The 19549-nt window shown below is 36.9% G+C and overlaps 1 protein-coding gene across 5 annotated transcripts in view; it reads left to right on the forward strand.

Moving 5' to 3' along the window:
• The first annotated feature begins 2083 nt into the window (after positions 1 to 2083).
• LOC128021147 (autism susceptibility gene 2 protein homolog) overlaps positions 2084 to 19549 on the forward strand; it is a 297071-nt gene continuing 279605 nt past the window's right edge. For 3 of the 5 annotated variants that reach the window (XM_052608140.1, XM_052608141.1, XM_052608139.1), the window contains exons 1-2: positions 2097 to 2410; positions 4201 to 4888. In XM_052608140.1, coding sequence (XP_052464100.1) covers positions 4631 to 4888 — 258 coding nt within the window. In that variant the 5' untranslated portion in view covers positions 2097 to 2410; positions 4201 to 4630. Of the gene's footprint in view, positions 2411 to 4200; positions 4889 to 19549 lie in introns of all 5 variants that reach the window. The other 2 variants (XM_052608137.1, XM_052608138.1) reach the window with 2 other exon arrangements.

Here is a 19549-nt window from a genome sequence, read left to right on the forward strand (position 1 = left end):
ACAAACGGATGACAAAATCCCTCTAGAAGAAAATCTGTATCTTAATGCTTGACAGTTTACACGGTGGAAAGTTTTGCGTTGTACTCTTTTTAATGAGCTTTGAAAGTGGCATGAATTAATTGTTGTGTGTTTTCTATCAAGGTGCATAAAAGGGGTGGGGATGGGGGTGAGATGAATTAAACACATCAAGTGGATGATATCACTTATGCTAAGCTGAAAGATTGTAGACAGAGAATTTCATACTGTGTTTGTAAAAAGGGTTTCTACGTGTCTTAAAAATCTTAATTTGCTCTTCCATAATTTGAGGCCTTAAAGTCCTAGTATTAAATGTTGCATGCATTGCAAAAATAAATAAATAAAATAAAATTCATTATCTTGCTCAGTATTTTTGTTTTCTAATACAAATATAAACAAATATTGAGATGCAAAATGTTTTTTTTTTTTTTTTTTTTTTTTTTTTTTTTGGAAGGTTAAATAAAAAAATTTAGATAGGACGTTGTTTGTTCAAATTCAAGTTCAAAAAAGAATTGTTCTCCATCTCCCAACAGTTCATCTGCTGTGTCTCTCCTCATTTTGAATAAATTAAGTTAGGCTGTTTTATAGCAGGGGTGCATAAGTTCACCCTAGGGTTTGTCTAAAGGGAAAACCTCTTCATCTTACATAACAAGAGCAATAAAAATTGTATAAAAGAATGAGAAACAACATCTGACTCATTTTAAATGTGTAATTGTAAATTATGTTTTTGAAAGCTTAATTGATTGTACATTTTGCCTAATAACAGTTACTAATAGCCAAATGGCTGTGTGTTAGAGGCATAGAAAGTCATGCACAGCCTGAGGGCAATACAGGATGCACAAAACGAAAATGTTAAAGGGGAAAAAGTGTTAGATTATGCGGTGACTTGTTTTATGCATTATGATGAAACACATTGATATGCATTGTACCAGATGCCATGGCTGAAAAGGAATTTATGCTGATTTTTAGCTGGATCAGTGTTCTGTTTGAAAACCCATGCGATGCCAAATGAAGATTTAATAGCCCGTGCAATTACTAAGTCTGATTAGCAGCCAGTGAGTTTAGACGCTGTGAATTTTGGGATTGTTTTCACTGATTCATTGGTGCTGATGAGGCCTGAATCAACACAGTGTGATTGGACAGATGGAGGAACCTAAAAGGACAATAGGCCTTATACACTACAAATAGGCAGCAAGATTTCTTTATACGTCAAATTATTTTCTTTTTAGTATTTCTGCATGTAAAGAAACTGTTTTGGACTGGCTATGCAGTGATTCAGTGCCTAAAGTGTATTAGATTTTTGTCATGTTGGTGTTCTTTAAATCTAGAAGCATCTGTTTTAGTATAGAAGGTTTAAAAGCATCAACTCAAATGCATTGAATTAGTTCATATTTAAAGCATCAATCAAGTAGCCTAATCAGAGCAATACAATATGCAATTATTTGCATTGTCATAATCCGTGTAATGGGAATGAATGATATGTTGAAGGGCATTTTACAGTGGGTCAAAACATGTCTAATAAGAGTAAGTCTGGCTATTTGCATGATTAAATTTATGTAGCTATTGAATTATTTGTCATCATTATGTTGTAATAGTTCTCTATAATATTGAACTGTATATAATTTACATTTAATTTAAATTTTTTAATGATATTCTATGACCGTACGTAGATTTTGAATGTATGAAAACGGCAAGCTTCGAACTCATGTTGTCTCTTAAACAATTGAAAGCAATATTGAACGTAGCCTACTTTATGGTACCTGTAAAATTAATACTTAATTAAAAAAAAAAATATCTTGAGAAATAATAATGTGGTTTTTAAGCCTTTAAATAGAAGCGGCCAAAACCCTAATTGGCACCCCATTGAAAGCATCAATCAAGTAATCAGTGCCATACAGTATGGTTTTCATTATTTTGATAACCAGCGCAGATGGCAGTGTAATGGTAGTATGTTGAAGTACATTTAGAGTGTCTATAAGATGTAGTCTTGTAGTACTAAAAGGAATATCTCATGGAATTAAACCGAGCACTAGCACTATATGCGCTGAGGAAGCGGATCGCCAGTAAAGCGGCACTGCGGCAGTACTGTATCAATGCGCCCGGTCCCCGCTCTCGCAGGGATCCTGAAGCACGGACTCGCGGAGAGGAGCAGCTTCGCTTTCTTGCAAGATTTATTTGTTTGTGGAAAAAATATTTTTTGTTTTCCGTTCTAGAGCAGTGCACTTTCCGAATTCCGACGACTCGCTCGGACGGCTCTCCTCCACTCGACATGCCTTGCATGTGTTGCTTTTGTCCTGCAGGAGAGAAGGCAGGCTTTGTGTTTTGGTGGATCTAGAGCTGAAGGAGGCACTGCCAGGCGCTTCTGCTGCTGCTGCTGTGGGTTGGACCGGCCACGGTGCGTGAGATTTACTGACGGAGAGAGAAAGAGAGAGAGAGAGAGGGGGACAGAGATAGTCAGAGAGACAAAAAAGACTAATGGAAGACAGCGAGAGTGAAGGGAGGGCTGGCAGGGAGTGTAAATATATTAAAACCATTTAAATATTTGGGGTGTGTGTGTGGTGCGCGCGTGTGTGTGTGTGACAGGTGGGCCGGCACAGGGCATCATCAGGTTAAAAGGGATACGTGGTTGGAAATGGCTTTGTAATAATAGCGCACCTGGACCATTGGTCATTACTGTTGGTAAAATGTTTCTGGAATGCATAATTTATTCGAAAAAGTCGGATTGCAATGCTGATATTCAGTGGTTTGTTAGTGGTGGATTTTGAAAGCAGATGAAGGTTGGTGGCTAGTGAAGTTTTAAGTTTGTGGGTGTCTATGATGTCATACTGTAGCTGCTGTAGATATTCATGTCATCTTGTGAAGTTCACGTTGATGCTTGATTACGAAGTCAGTGTATTAACTCCACTAGATAACAGACACTTACAATTATGGCTAGTTGTGATATAATGACTTGTTCATGTCATCAGATGATGTTTAAGTTGATGCTCGATTATGATGTCATAATGTAGTTGTGGATTTGGTAAAGCTGAGTGATGATGTCGTTGTTACTGTAAATGTTCATGTTGTCTTGTAATGTTGACATTTTTGGCTGATTCTCATCATAATGTAGGTGTTCATGTCATCTAATTATGGTTAAGTTAAAGCTTGTTAATGATGTAAGTGATTTAGTGAAGTTGATGGATGAATTTGAATGTACATGCTGTTTATGTTTGTGTGATTTAATTTGAAGCCGATTATGATATCATAGTGTAGCTATTAAAGATGTTCATGTCATTTGGTGAATTTGAAGATTGATGATCATGATGTCATAATGCAGCTATTGTAGATTTTTGTCATATAACCTATTTTAATTTCAGTCACAGACTGGAAATGATCCTGCTAAAACTTAAGCAGACTTGACAGTATTATTTATTATTTTGAGCAATGTTGTTGTTTTATTTTGAGATTAATGAAAAATAATGTCTAGCATGAATAATTTCAGAGTGTAATTGCTATTCTGATAAAACAGCTCTTTGACAACTCAGAGTGTGGTGAATTTAGCAAGCTTTTATCTATAGTTTGGTGACATTGAGAAATGAACAGAGGAACCCTGAGTAGATGTTATCATTAGAGTGCAGAATGATTGTGGCTGTTTTTGTTTTAAATATATAGATATATACATACAGAAGATGACTGGAAGTCAGCCATAAATGATCTGTCAGTGTAATCAGCTGAACTCAAATTTGCTGTGAGAAAATGACATTTTATCGCTTGATCCACAGTTCTGTTAAGAAAAATGAATAATTTCCCCCCTCATGTCTCTTGTTATAACAGTCTCAGAATAATGACAGTGTGAAGGAAGAGTAAGCTCCTGAATATGTCAGACCCAGCTCTGTAAATGGCTCACTATGTGATGTATTTTATCCGCAAGATCACATTCGGAATAATTTCCTACAATAGATTTAGTTTTCTTTCAAGAAACTGTAAGATCTGGGAAGAGGAGAATGCGAAAGTGACTGTAGTCATTGTGGAATTAGATCATAAGGATCTAATCTCTTGCAGAGTGTCCAAATGTGTTGTGAAAATTGCTTTATTCATATGCCTGCATGCATGATATATTCCTATGTATAGCTAAGGGTGGGGATTCTGGGAAGGCTCTCTGAGAGAACATTTTAAACGTCTGCTCTCTGTCTCTTTGACTTGTAGGATGGGAAGGTGTCAGACTGCACTTAAACAGAGTGTTGGGTCCATGAGCACAGCCATGCGGAGACCTATTACAGCTCAGTTAGAAGACACTTCAAGTAACCTGCCCGCTTGTTTCCCTTAAATGTGGGCTGAATTTGGAAGTTTGGATACTTTCCAGCTCGACAACCCTTAACAGGATTCGGTTTTGGATTTCTGCGCTAGAGGATATATATGCATCTATCCTTCTGGAATCTCATGTGCGTATCGCACTCCGAGCAAAGTCGCATGACATCAGCTGGTTTTGGGGTTTGGATAATTGCACGTCTCTCGCTGGAGTACAGTTATTGAGTTTTTCCATTTCAGGTGTTTGTCTGGGAATCGTTCTCCATCCACCTCTGAGCACAGGCCGAGAGCCTCCTAACAGAAAGTGTTCGGTGTGCCATCTGGTGAAATGGATGGCCTGCGGAAAAAGCGGAAGTCTCGGTCGGTGCGAGACCGGGAGCACGTGTCTAACGGGATCAGGAATAACCATGTCCGCGGCACCATGCTTCGATTTTCCTCTGATTCAGAGAGGGAAGACAGCACCAACCCCTCCTCTTCCTCACGACCCAGGCCACCGAGGAGGAAGAGAAAGGAGTCTACCTCTGCTGAGGAGGACATCATTGACGGATTCTCAATATCGGGATTTATGACGCTGGAAGCTCTTGAGGTAAGAGACTAGGGTTGTCTTGTACTGCGGCCTTTGCGTGAATGTGTTTTTAACTGCTGTTTTTTGGAAGTGCTTGTTTAGTTTGGCTGTGAAAAGCTAGTGGCGGCATAATGACTGGTTTATTATTGTCTGTGTACTGCTTCTTTCTGGACTCTTAATTGCATGGGTCTGTTTGCACAGTATTGAATTTTCCTCTGAGTGTATTTGGGATTCAAGTAGATGGTGCTTTTTTCAAGTCATTTTCCTGCCAAAGATGTAAAGTGTGTCCAAATTTGCTTGCTTGCTTTTGTAGTATAAATTCGTACTTACAATTTCAACATGAAGTGCACTTCATATACCCGGATGATGCACTTATTTTATTGAATAAAAAAAGGAAAGAAAAAAAACAGAGACGAATAAAAGGGGGCTCGGACTCCAATGTTGGATGACAAAATAACTATGTAATAACTCTGCCTGAAAAGTAAGAGTCTAATATAAATATGCAGAAATGATCATATGTAGAAATGATGTCATAATGTAGCTGCTGAAGATGTTTATGTCATCTGGTGAAGCTGAAGATAGATTGATGATCATGATGTCATAATGTAACTACTGTAGATATTCAGGTTACAGATTTCCATTATATATTCAAATTTAAAAAAAAGAAAGATAATTCTGCTGAAAAGCTTAATTAGTTAAAAAAAACTACTTAAAGACACAACTTGAACAAAGCCTTGTCTCGTTTTGAGATGAAAAAAAGAAAAGAAAAATAATACCTGCAGTAGAAAGAATAATTTGAGTTGATCTAAGTTTAAAGTTTAACTGTACTTCTATAGAAATCACTTTTGCATTAGTTTAAATTTAAAGACTGAATTATGAGTAAGTGTATATTACCAACTTGGTATGTAATTATATATAGAAATTCCTACATAGCTTGAAGTGACATTTCAATCTTCAGATATTTGAAATAAAGGTTGGATGTACAAGCCAAGTTGGCTACTACTAGCATAGGCATCAGGTTCTTTAACTCATTTGTGGCAGCTTTCTTACTGAAATTAAACAAGCTGCTTTGGTCTGTTACATATAGTAGGACTCTGTGGAGGTTTATCATTGTTCTGTTTATTAGTAAAACGGCTGTATGAGTTTAAGTCTGTATACAACCTTCAAGTGGAGTTGGAAATACTGTAGTCATTACGTGTTGCTGCATGCACAGAAATTAAAAAGAGAAATCGTTTTAACCTGTTGGAAACTCTGAATTTTGTAATTATACCCGTTTTGATATTGGAAAGGTCAAGTTTTTGCCTGGGGTCCTACTAACAAATAGCTTTTTTTAAATAAATATCTGCAGGTATAACTCTGTGGCAGGTGCTGTATTTCAGTATTATTGTTTATTTTTTTTTTATTAATCATATTTTGTAAATAAAAACGAAACTAAATATAAAAATAAAGAAGACTGGGAAAGTATTTTTCTTTTCTTTTTTTTCTTTTTTTGCCGTCATTCACTGTTACTTCCATACTGTGTTTCTGACTTTGATGTGTCATATTGTAGGTGTTTCCCAGGAGCACTTAAAGGCAGCATTGGCCTTCACCATTGTTTCACCTGTCAGTCTTGACAGGACATCTGTAGAGTGTCATCCTGACTCTCAGTGCCACTCTTGCTGTTAAAAGCCCAACAGTGTGACACGTCAAAGCTTTGCACGCTTTACCCTCACATCCCTTACAGATGCTGTTGCATTGTGTTGCATAGACAGAGTAGCTTACACTGTCACGCTAGTGCTGTGAACCGCTGGCACAGTTCTCCAGGGGTGACATCCCATTCACCACTCTTTACTGTTCTGGGATGTGTGACTCACAGTCATCCCCTTCATGTTCTCTAGTTTTGCTCCATTTAGAACCTCACAGAGCAGGAGATCCTAGTCTAGATTCTGCATGTCAAAGATCAGCTCCATTCTCATTCATGCAGCTGAGATGATCATGGGACTTAATGAGCCAGTGGAACTAGCTAGAACAAACATACAGTATTTGGGCCTTTTCTAATGTAATGTTTTTATTTTATTTTTATAAATGACTATTTTAATGCTGAAATCATAAAAAAGAGTTTTATTACTGTTTGCTGCAGCTTTTGTTTTAGTTGTGTGTTATTTTGTTTTGTGGTGTTGTTTTGTGTTTTTTTTTGGCATAATTTTTTTTAATGTTTGGAATAAAGAGGAAGATAATGAAACTAGATGGGGAAAGGACAACAGCTGGAAATTGCATTTTCTGCATAAACATGTCAGTGCAAACCACTATGCCACAGCTCCATTTTTATTGTATTTTTTTTTTTTTTTTTTTTTTTTTTTACATGAATTTATATCCATTTTGCACTGATTTTTTTGCTGTTGTGATTTTGGCCCATAGGCTAAATGTAGTAGTGTTTATTTGTCCATATGGATCAATGTTTACATTACATCAGAGCCATCTTACTTTTTTTCCAAACGTACATGTATTCTCTCTTTTTCCAATTTCTTTAAAACAGTACATCTCTCTCTCTCTTCCACTACCTCAAGATTTCTATTTCATGTCCTTCTTTTACAACAATCCCTTGATAGTTTCAATTTGAGAAGGAATTTGTCCTCAATTTGCCAGGAGGTGCTTGAGGAATTCGTACAGGTATTCCCAAATGACACATTGAAATCAAACTCGTTCCACTCCAGTGGACAGACGCTCTCATATAGAAGTGAGCCATCAGCAGCGGGTGTTTATTAATGCTGCTTAGTGCTGGAACGACAGGCCTGAGAGGCAGTGTGTTACAGCACTTTGAGAAATTACTAAATCATCAGGCCGGGCCCCCTCGACAAACCTCCTCCCCCTTGGTCCCTGAGTACAAAGTTGCCACGTAATCATTTCAACCTGCTCCCCCTTTCCCGCCCCGCATCCCCAATTCAATATTACTTAATGCCTGCACCACTGGTGCCCTTAAACCACTTTATGTGATCATTGTGTTGTAAAGCTCTGAGCTCATTTGATTGAGAACAGCAGTCACCCTGTGTGCGTTCCCCACTCCATTGATCCACTCACAAGAAAATGGTTAAGTCAATGTAAATAATACTAATGTGCTAGCCTGTGCCTGGCGCAAAGCAAAGCATTTGTTGATCACAATGGCTTTTCTCTTTCAGGTGACAAATAAAATGACTTTTTAGATCTTAATATGAACGAATCAAGTGTTTCTTTTTTGTGTTCGGCGTCATTATGTTCTCTTTTTTTAGCTGATGATGTTCTCTTCTTTTTAAGTTGATGAGTCTAAGTGGCATGTTAATGATTTCAGACGGCGCTTTTATCATTTATAAATATTTACACAGCCTGCAATAACTCAAATGCAGCTCTGTGGGGAAAAAAAACTGTCAGTTTGACATCAGATTAGCATTTCAGAAAAAGACAGAGTAGGATCCATCATGCCAGGCAGTAGATGGTTGAAAGAAGAAATTAGGTCATGTTCCGTTAGAGGGGTTGGCACGGGGCCCAGAGGGGCACATTTTTCGTCTGTAATCGCCTAAAGCTTGACTTATATTTTTGTCCTGGCTACGCTCCCCAAACGGATGATGATTTTATACTTGTCGCGTTCGCGTTGTACTATTCTTTGAAAGGACAGGGGGCGATGAGGAGTAATCTCGAGGAGTAATGAGGAGTAATCTAAGGAGTACGGTACAAGACTTCTCGCATGAAGAATGAGTTGATGAATTAATCATCTTAAAAGTTACAAAAAATGCTGTGCACACCGCCATCGAATTGAGTTTGAGTGCACTCGAAAAAAACTTACGCCAGCACCACGATGACGTCATATTTGCCATGCACACCCTAGCGAACTTGCGCACGCTTCGAGTTGGATTTGTCTCTTTGCTGTTAAAGGGTTAGTTCATCCAAAAATGAAAATTATGTCATTAATAACTCACCCTTATGCTGTTCCAAACATGTAAGACCTCTTTTTATTTTCGGAACACAGTTTAAGATATTTTAGATTTAGTCCGAGAGCTCTCAGTCCCTCCATTGAAACTGTGTGTACGGTCTACTGTCCATGTCCAGAAAGGTAAGAAAAACATCATCAAAGTAGTCCATGTGACATCAGAGGGTCCGTTGGAATTTTTTGAAGCATCGAAAATACATTTTGGTCCAAAAATGGCAAAAACGACGACTTTATTCAGCATTGTCTTCTCTTCTGTGTCTGTCGTGAGAGAGAGTTTAAATCAAAGCAGTCTGGATATCCGGTTCGCGAACGAATCATTCAGTTCACCAAATCGAACTGAATTGTTTTAAACGATTTGCATCTCTAATACGAGTTAATCCACAAATGACTTAAGCTGTTTTTTTAATGTGGCTGACACTCCCTCTAAGTTCAAACAAACAAATATCCCGGAGTAATGCATGCACTCAAACAGTACACTGACTGAACTGCTGTGAAGAGAGAACTGAAGATGAACACCTAGCCGAGCCAGATTGGAAAATGAATAAAAACACTTATTTATTTAGTACTGAAAATGCTCTGAATATTTCCATGCATGAAAAATATTACTTTAAGCCATCAATTAATTTCCTTCATAAACAGTGCTTCTATCTGTTCATGGCAGTGACAGCTGATATTCATTTAGACCTCATTTGAAACTGTCACAATATGATGTGTGATATGCGTTAATACAGTGCTGTAGGAGCCATGACTGACACATCAAATATGCTCCAAGGCATGCTAAATGCAGCCGATGGATCACGCTGTAGTTACTCTTTTACATTCCTTTAGACTCCTACTTAAACCGTGTTCCTTTTGGGTCAAGTTTTGCAACATAAATGTGTAGCAGTACTTTTGCTGTTGTTGCATTGTTAATGCATGATATGGGATTGCAATTGAAGCTACTGAGCAAAAAGAGGGAATCATTTATTTAAGATACAAAACATCCAGAGACCAATTCAGGTTCAGTTAAGGCTGTCTCTTGTCTTGTTTATACTGCGTTGCTGATGATCAGTGTTAGTTAGTATCTACCATATTTTGCAATGCAGAATACATTTTCTGTGAATGTAACTGTAAAACTATTTGAACTACAAACCAATGTGGTGTTCATGGTTATGAAACTAAATTTAAATATGATAGATACTGGCTTGCATTTTTAAGTTACAAATGGCTGAACCCACTATTACGTAGGGCTGTCACGATAACAAATTTTGCTGGACGATAAACTGTCCAAGAAATTTTTGCAATAAAAAATAATATTGTCGTTTGTGTGGCTTAAAATTGTTTAATTTTGGTATGTTTTATTATGTTTATATGCCAGTTAGGGATGTTCATATTGACCGTTTAACCAAAAGTAAACATTTTGACCGATGAAGGTGCCGTTCACATATCACTTCTTTTTTTGTGCTCAAGTTTGTTATTTCAATAATCGGTATGCGCACTCATAATGGAAGAGACGCTGCGCGACACGCTCGTTTTTTTCCAGGCCCGTCCGCACCACATCGTGCGTGTGTGTGTGTGTGTGTTAACTCAATGGGCGCATTGACACACGCAAATACGAGTCTACAGACATATTTAGCTGAGCAAGCCAAATTAAGCGAGCGAAAAGTCGTCCCATTTCGAGAAAATAGGGCAACCAAGTTACTTGCAAAATATGCTATGCGGTATTAAAATAAAGCAGTAGTTCAAGTACAATGCAATATCACTTGAGACGCAAACATCCACAAGCAAATGAAAGGCGCTTCCCAAAGCTGGTCACTCTAGCGAGATGTTATCTCTTTATTCCTGGGACATCTGTGCCATCGGAGAGGGTGTTTTCTACCGCAGGCTGTCCACAGGTGTCCAGACTAACCCCACATCATGATGTAAAATTTTGAAAAAAAAAATTGAAAAAAAAAAATTATCAAGCTAATTTTTTTAATCATACGATTGATTTATCGACTATCGTGACAAGCCTGCTATTATGTTAAAAATGAGTTGGCCAGGTGTAGTATTACTTTGTAGTATTAGTGTCATGTTGTAAAATTGTAGCTTTGTGTACTTCAGGTGTATATAAATATTAGCAACCAGCCATATCTCTAACCCTAATGATTATTATTAACTCTCTAACCCTAATGATTAATTATTAACTTTGAAATAAATGATTGGTTGTTGACTTTACTTTTCAATTTACACATTTCCCAAATAGTGCAAATGGATTAATCTCTAATGCTATTTACAATATATAGTGTACATATAATTTGTATGTAGTATACATTTCTAATTCTGAATAAAGTCACCTCCACATGACGTTCATGTGAAAAACTGTCAATTTTTAGGATAGATGTGTTTGTAGACCCAGAACTCAATATATTTTCTTAGTCTAATGCACAGGTGTCTACAATTTAATTAATATTAAGCTAACATCAATACATAATCTTTGCCCAGCAGGATTTCAGCTTACAGCTTTATTAAAGTAATAATTCAAAATAGCTCATTAATTAGCGGTGTTGTTTGAACGTGTTTTGTCTCATTTTGGCTCCATTATAAAAAAACATTATCCAATCACTGACAATACTAGCCATGACCTGACATTTATTCTATCTTTAGAGGCATTTTGAAAGGAAAATTACACTGTGTACTTGTTAAAGGAGAAATGAAAAACAAAGATGTGCTTGGCTGCGACAGGTAATTGGTTAAAAGGTGCGACAATACAGGTGTGACTAAGGTTAATTGTTGTAAGAGCTTGTGCGACAGCTGAATATTGATTCGTAACTCCAGACAAACCTATGTAAATCATCATTTTGTGGTCATATCCAGGTGCCATGACACACACACATACACATACTTTAAGTAGCAGCTGTGGTTATAGCCAGGTTGTTGCAGTAGGGCTGTTAACCAAAGTAAATGTTTGCTCTAATGTTTAAATGGTGTGGCAAGAATATCATTAATGGCCCTGTGAGGGTGTGCAGAGGGGATAGTGTGCAGTGTGTGTGTGTGTGTGTGTGTGTGGTGTGTGAGAGCGAGTCAGCATTCCCTCCAAACATCTGTTCACTGATATGCACTGATGCCTTCATAGCTTTTAATTAAAAACGACAAAAACAGTTAAGATGTTAACAGTTTTAAAATTAAATGGTGTGTAAGGGTCCATGTAGACAAGTTAAATATGTATTTGGTCTCTGTATTCATTTAATGTGTGTGAAATTGGATTCAAAACTAAAAGAAAAAAAAAAGTTTTCTGTGCAGACATGTTGTAATGGGAAAATTGAATTTGTTTTGTGTATGAAGGACATCTTGTAATTTATTTCCCATGTTCCACAATGGTCTCAGGTGGGCATACACCATTCATGGTTAGTCAGGAGAAATGTTTGATAGGCCACTGTGGATCTCTGCCTGGTTTTTCCTCCTTATCAAGGTTTGACAGTTTTCTTTTCTGTTTCTAGAGGTTTTTTACCCCAGTGACCTTCCTAAATGAAGCGTTGAGAACAAATTTGTCTCACTGACTGCTGTAGTTATTGTTAAAAAACCTGTGCTTCTGAGAAACTCACTCACTCACTGGAGTTTACCCAACATTTTCATTTGACACAGGATCACTGTTATACTGAAGTCAAAGGCTTAAAGGAAGTTTAATTCAAGTTAAACTCATACCATTTGTCGCATATGGTTGAAAACCACGTTTATTTTCTTTAAAGCGAAGCCCTCTGTTTAAGCACCAGTTAGTTTCACCACAGTTTTGAAAAAGTAAACAGTAGAATGGAAGGGAAGAGGGGAAAATTTATGAAAAGCAGCCTCAGTCTCAGTAAAAAAACAACAACAACTCACTTTCAGTCTATGAACGTGTCTCTCGCTTACTGTATGTGTTCTAGCAGTTTGGAGGATATGTTGAAGTAAATCAACATGTGCTGTTGTGAGTAATTAAGGGAAGCATTTCTCATAGGATAAGGACACGCAGTCTCATGAATTATTAAAGACACAGAGCATCAAAGAAGTACTACTGTATTTAACACATTACAGCCTTTGACATGGACATGTAGTTTTTAAACCTGGAATAAAATAATAAAAATAATCCAGTTTTCCCCTATAATTAAAATAACAAATGTTTACATCGTCTTTTATGATGTGATAAGACAACACAAACACCTCTGTTAAAATCTAAGAAAATGTAGTTAACTGTTTCATGGCCCTTTAACAAAAGCAGAAATCAAGGTTACAGAAAAGCTCAAAATCGTAGTAAATGGGGCCTTTTTTGAGGATTTACAATTAGAAAAGTGAAACTTAAAATGCTAAAAAGCACGGTAGCTAATTATTCTAATAAAACATGCTATTTGAGCTTTAAAGCGCTAAATCATTGTAGAGTTTTATGGTTGGGTTGTCATGGTGAAATAGTTGTGAAATTGGATATAAATGTACACAGAAAAGGTTAGTAACCATTTACTAGAAGATATGCTTCTCGGACTCACACGGCAAATGCTTAGGCAAATAAAATTTTTATTCAAATACAACTAGCTTGCCTGAGTAGGTTTATAATAATACATCTAGCATGTCTTTGAGTCCGTATCAGGTGGGAACCCACTCATTCATTATCTCAGCTCTCTCGTGTGGAGGAATAGGGGAAAAAGGAAGGTGTGTGCAAAATCTCAATTGAAAATGGCATCAGTGAGGAGCAACTGCTGAGAACAGCCCTCCGTTTATGTTCTTGTTCTTTTCTTTGGTTGTCGACAGCAGGGTCGTGAGAGGTTGAAGGTCCGCAGGGACCTTGATGAAGTTGAAACTTCCACCTGCCAACACCTGGCTGCAAGCAATCTCATTGCATTTCCAAAGCAGCTTCATGTTGGAGCCGAGCTTCCTCTCACACGTTTCTAACTCTGCTTAACACGCACCCACCAGAAGCTACTTGATCTTTCTTTGTGTTAGACAAAGTCAGGTCGAGACTCGAGACAGGACAAGTGGAGGTGAGCAGAACTCCTTTCTTTCCTCCTAAAGGCTTAAATGTCCAATCTGTGAAACATGCACTCATGACACAGTTTGATAAGGTGACTTTCTTAAGTAAATAATAGAAAGATTTTAATTAAGTAGACTTTAATACTGATATTTATACAGACATTTCAGTGATCAGTTGTTTACTGTACAAAATCATGGTAACGGTTGACATTCCTAAATCGTTTCTTATTGATGTACCTAAAGTAAAAATGGATTTTTGTTGTGTTTAGATGTGTCTGATGTAACAGTAAAAACTGGCATTAGCTATTCATTTATAAAGCAATTCTAAAAGTATGCCTAAGTTTAACAGTGATGCTGAATAAGGACAGAAATGGCACCCTGTTTTGTAGAATGAATGTCCCTCATTATAATTTCCTTTCTTTTGGATTGAATGTTGTTGTTGGCCTGGATAGAGCTGTTTTTTCCCCCTACACACCATATGCAGGGACGCCGTTTGGATTGATTTTATATCCTGAAGCTATTTATCAAGATCTTCCGACCACAGAGTTTGTGCTCCTCAAAGTGCTGTTAAACCATGAATCTCATTTCAGTGTGTGTCAGAGTGTCTGAATTCATAAAAGCCTTAAAGTTTTGAAAAATATTGTTCACCTTCCTCTAATAAATATAATAGATATCCCAGAATGTATCATTTTAATGTACCTTACATTGCAGATTTAGGTGTATAGTCCCAGATTGTAGGCCTACTTATTTTCTGTTTGTGTTGGCTGCATTGACTGGGAAAATGCTTGATTGTGATCAAGTAGCTCAGACGTTATATTTGCATTCTTTTGGTTTTGCTGTGCTTACATGGTGCAGGGTGAGTTACATGCTGAAGTTAATACTTACAATTAGGGGTTTGTTCAAATCCATAAACTTAAATTTCTTAAGAAACTAAACCTATAGGTACATTGTTCTCTTTGCTAAGTGTAAACACATTTCAGTCTAAAGTGAATTCGGGTTATGAGAAGAATTTGTGGCCAAGGACTTAAAATCCTTCCACCTCCTACTTTCGTAACCAGACTTTAACCTGTAAACGCTAAGTGAACTCACGCACATGCCAAGTAATTGTTTAGATTGAGGCTGTTGGCGCGTGAGGAGAATGTGTTGTTCCATTCCAGGTCTCTTCGGTTTATCCTGAAGTGACTGATTAGGTGTGTGTGGAACAGCTTGCTGGTCAGCGGAAGTGTTTGGGGTCAAGTGTGGGTCCAACCGATGTTTGGAGACACAGGAGGACAAAACAAGGGCATGTATTCACAGACAGGGCTCTGGTAGTTCATGTGCACATTGTACATGGTATTGTAGAAAATGCACATTTATAGTTGACCATTATGGTTCCAAAAGGGGGTTTTCACAGTGATGTCATAGAGGAACCATTTTAGATGCCCTAAGGAACCTTTCAGTGAACAGTTCTTAAAAGAACCATTTTTCTTTCTGATTGTAATAATCTAAATAACCTTTTTCTACTATAAAGACCTTTTTGTGTAAAGGCTTCTTCATGGAATCTTCAATGCCAATGAAGAACCTTTATTTTTTAGAATGTGTTTAAAATAAAACAGCTTTGATTTGGCTACATCTTCATCTAATTTGGCCTAAATGTACATGAATTAAATAAGGATAGAATTACTGAGTGCAAGTTTTAAAATCTTTTAATGACTTGGTATTCCCATCAAAAAATGCAAATCTAGTTATAATCTTGGGGAAGGACTCACTGGAGCTTCTTTCGGATGTAAAAAACCCTTCCTCTAAAAACACTGCTATAAACATGTTAGCTGCCGTTTCTGCGTCTGTTTTCTCTGACTCATTCCTGAATTAGAGTTTTGCATTTAGCCTTCTGTTTGTGCCCGACCCTTGCTGTTCGATGCATAACAGCCATTCTGCCTAAATGCCATATTTGTGGCTGCTGAATTATGTATGAGGAGCAGTTTAGAGGCCTAGTGAGTTTGTGCTTGGTGGGGGAGTAATGAGGAAGCCTTGTTTCTAATGGCAGGATTTGGCTTGGCAAGATGTTTATGTGCTAATTGAATCACAGACCTGAGGAACATTTTGGAGTCATTTGAGGGGATGGAAGTAATGTAGTGTTGTGACTAGAGATATGCGGATATGGAGACTGTTCTGCAACGGTTATACAACGCTACATTACTATATGGCAAAAATATCACATCACCATTTTTTTTTCTTTCCAGGAAAATCTCCATTCAAAGACTACATACACTTCACTGTATAAATTATACATCAATTTTTATTAAAGCAACAGTAAGTTCTTCAGTCAAGAGCAGCGAGTGATTTTTCTCTTTGTGTTTTGTTGTTTTATTGACATTAAATGGATAGTTCATCCAAAAATGTTCTGTCATCATTTACTCATTCTCAATTTGTTTTAAACCTGAATGAGTTTCTTTCTTCTGTTGAACATAAAAGTTATTTTGAAGAATGTGTCTCTACTATCCCCTACTATCAGTCAATAGGTGACGTGTTTAGCTGAATGAGTTTCTTTCTTCTGTTGAACATAAAAGTTATTTTGAAGAATGTGTCCCTACTATCCCCTACTATCAGTCAATAGGTGACGTGTTTAGTAGAAGAAAGAAATTAATACAGGTTTGGGACAACATGAGAGTGAGTAAATAATGACAGAATTCAAATTTTTAAATAAACTATCCCTTTAATGACAAGTGGCAACATGTTTAGTACTATCAGTCTGTTGTCACTTTAAGACATACACACATATTTTAGGCATGCAATTTTCTCTCAACTGTTTACTTTCACTTTAGACATAACAAATTGTTTATATGTAAACCTTGTGTGTTTTTGAGAGTTTTAGCACAATCAGTTGTGAAAGATAACTTAGTCCAGCTATCTGGTGCTGTTTGACAGGCTTTTTATTGTGTGCATGCTTCAGGTGTACTCGCTCAGAAACAGCACACAAATATAATGTTTAACTGGCAAGCCTTTAAAGTACATGCAAATGATTAGGGCTGGGTATCTGAAAACTATTTGAACTTTATTCAAACTAATCGCACTGATTTGTTATGTTGGTTACATGTAGTTCTTTTGTGCAATGGCTCAGGAGATGATTCGCTGCTCATATGTCAATCATATTGTCTCTTATTACAAACGTCCATTACACTTCCACATTCAGTTCTGCACAGAAAAAAACCCAAGAAAACATTTTACGGATAAAACATAAAGCTAATAAACACACAGTTACAAAAGTATATGATTTGTATGTGGTTTTTATGAGATCCTGCCTATTTTCATAACTATTCAGGCTGACAATACAATACACGAGAAAGGCTAAGCAGGCGTGGCAATTAACTTGAAATAAAAGGCTACACATAACATATTCCGATATTAGATTGCAGTCGGAAGTTATTACATTATTTGGTTTAAAAGTCAGATTTGAGTAAAAGTGTAACATAAATATTATAATCTGTCTTATGTAGCTTGATGCTACTGTATGCATGAATGGTCACAAAAAATGTTTTTGGTTGTGTAATGTGGACCGAGAAACGCTAAGTATGGACAAGGGATAGACAATAGAAATTTTATAATTTCAAATAGAAAATAGACAAATAGAATCCTAATGACAAACCTCACTTATGGTTTGTCCATTTCCAGCTAGATCTACAATGGATCAAATCTATTGCATATTGTACTGGATAAGCAGCTGTTTATTTTGTTGTCCTTATCCTACTAATCAAGCTTTATTCAAATTGCTTGTCATGGTTTTCTTCCATTTTTGACTATTTTTGCACACACCATTGTTTGGGAGTTTGCTCCACTGAAATCTCTTAAGTGATTTTGTTTTTCATACCATGTCACAATGTGCCATGCTTGCCTGCAGGCCTGTGTGTTTATTAGCAGACCCTCTGCTTTGGAGCGCTGGAGCTCATCCCTGACCTTCTGCTGGATCTCATTGGTGTTTTCAGTCCAGAATGATGTAGATCAAATGGCATAATATGCAAACACATTTTTATTTGTATTATTACTGACATGTAGTGAAACGCAAACACAAACAAATAAATCTTGCAAGAAAGCGAAGCTGCTCCTCTCCACGAGTCCGTGCTTCAGGATCCCTGCGAGAGCGGGGACCGGGCGCATTGATACAGTACTGCCGCAGTGCCGCTTTACTGGCGATCCGCTTCCTCAGCGCATATAGTGCTAGTGCTCGGTTTAATTCCATGAGATATTCCTTTTAGTACTACAAGACTACATCTTATAGACACTCTAAATGTACTTCAACATACTACCATTACACTGCCATCTGCGCTGGTTATCAAAATAATGAAAACCATACTGTATGGCACTGATTACTTGATTGATGCTTTCAATGGGGTGCCAATTAGGGCTTTGGCCGCTTCTATTTAAAGACTTAAAAACCACATTATTATTTCTCAAGATATTTTTTTTTAATTAAGTATTAATTTTTCAGGTACCATAAAGTAGGCTACGTTCAATATTGCTTTCAATAGTTTAAGAGACAACATGAGTTCGAAGAATTCATTATGAAGAAATGTAGCAGTATTGTAATTTATTAGCAGTTTAATTTATATTAAAATTAAGGGAATATAAATTTTAATTTAATTTAAAATAAACTTCATGTGTAGATGATGTTAGATTTAATAAAAACAAATCGGCAGGAATCAATTTACAGTGTCTTTGTCAGATCTGGTGTCCAATTATGAGCAGAAAAACCTACTAATGTATTCCAAATTACAAATTTAAATTGATTTTACTGATTCGTGGGAGACTTTTTTTACATTATGTGCTTTGTATGGCTGCTGAATTAAAGTTAATTCAGTAAGTAAGAGAGCCATCGAGGAGGCATTTAAAACTACTGTGCCCAGAGTTCAAGAAATGAGGTCTACTGTCATTCAGACACACAAACTCTCCTGCAGACAGCCTTATTTGTTCCATCAGATCTGTTTTTTCCTTTCTGGCTTGAGTTCAGCCCTATTGTAGGAGGAAGAGTTTGCAGTGTGAGGTCAAATGTATCTAGCTGAGGTTAAGGCCTGCGCTGATCATGAGGAGTTATTTTCGGCTCTCTGTGTTATAGCAATCTACACTGGATTCACAAGCTATTATCTGCCTGATGTGGTTAGATACCATACAATTGTTGCTTTCAGACGAATATATATATATTTGCTGTACTACAAACATTGGAATTGAGGATTGTTGTCTCGTTGTTGGCTACTAAATTTTAAGTATCTTGGCAATGCTAATAAATAAACAAGTGTATTAATAAACATTTATATTTAGTTTAATGTACATTTTTGTTTTTCCATTTCAGTTTCCATCCATGAGCCTGTGTCTAATACACTAGGGTTGTGTGTTTCTTTGTGTCCTTGCCAACAACAAAATCATCTGTGATTGACAGTCTCACATTAAATTAATCTGTTTTTATAACTCTCAAGTGTGTCGGATGAGGCCTGGGAGCATTTACTAAACACAACCAAAATGTTTTCACACAAGGCCGTAATGAAGTTTATTCACATTGTAAAATACACCCGCACCATCTCCAGTTTGAAAGTGATGGATTCAGTAGGAGGTGCTAATACACTCACACTTAATGTAGTACGACACATGGAGGAGGCCTCTAGGGAAGATGAGTAAAAATATAAACAATAGACCAGTCGCCAACTCCATCACATGAGCAGACAAAAATGACTGAATCCAAAAATATGTCAAAATATTATCACAGTATATATATATATATATATATATATATATATATATATATAATTTATCCAATG

Source organism: Carassius gibelio, chromosome A10 (genome assembly GCF_023724105.1).
Source record: "Carassius gibelio isolate Cgi1373 ecotype wild population from Czech Republic chromosome A10, carGib1.2-hapl.c, whole genome shotgun sequence".
Lineage (NCBI taxonomy): Eukaryota > Metazoa > Chordata > Actinopteri > Cypriniformes > Cyprinidae > Carassius > Carassius gibelio.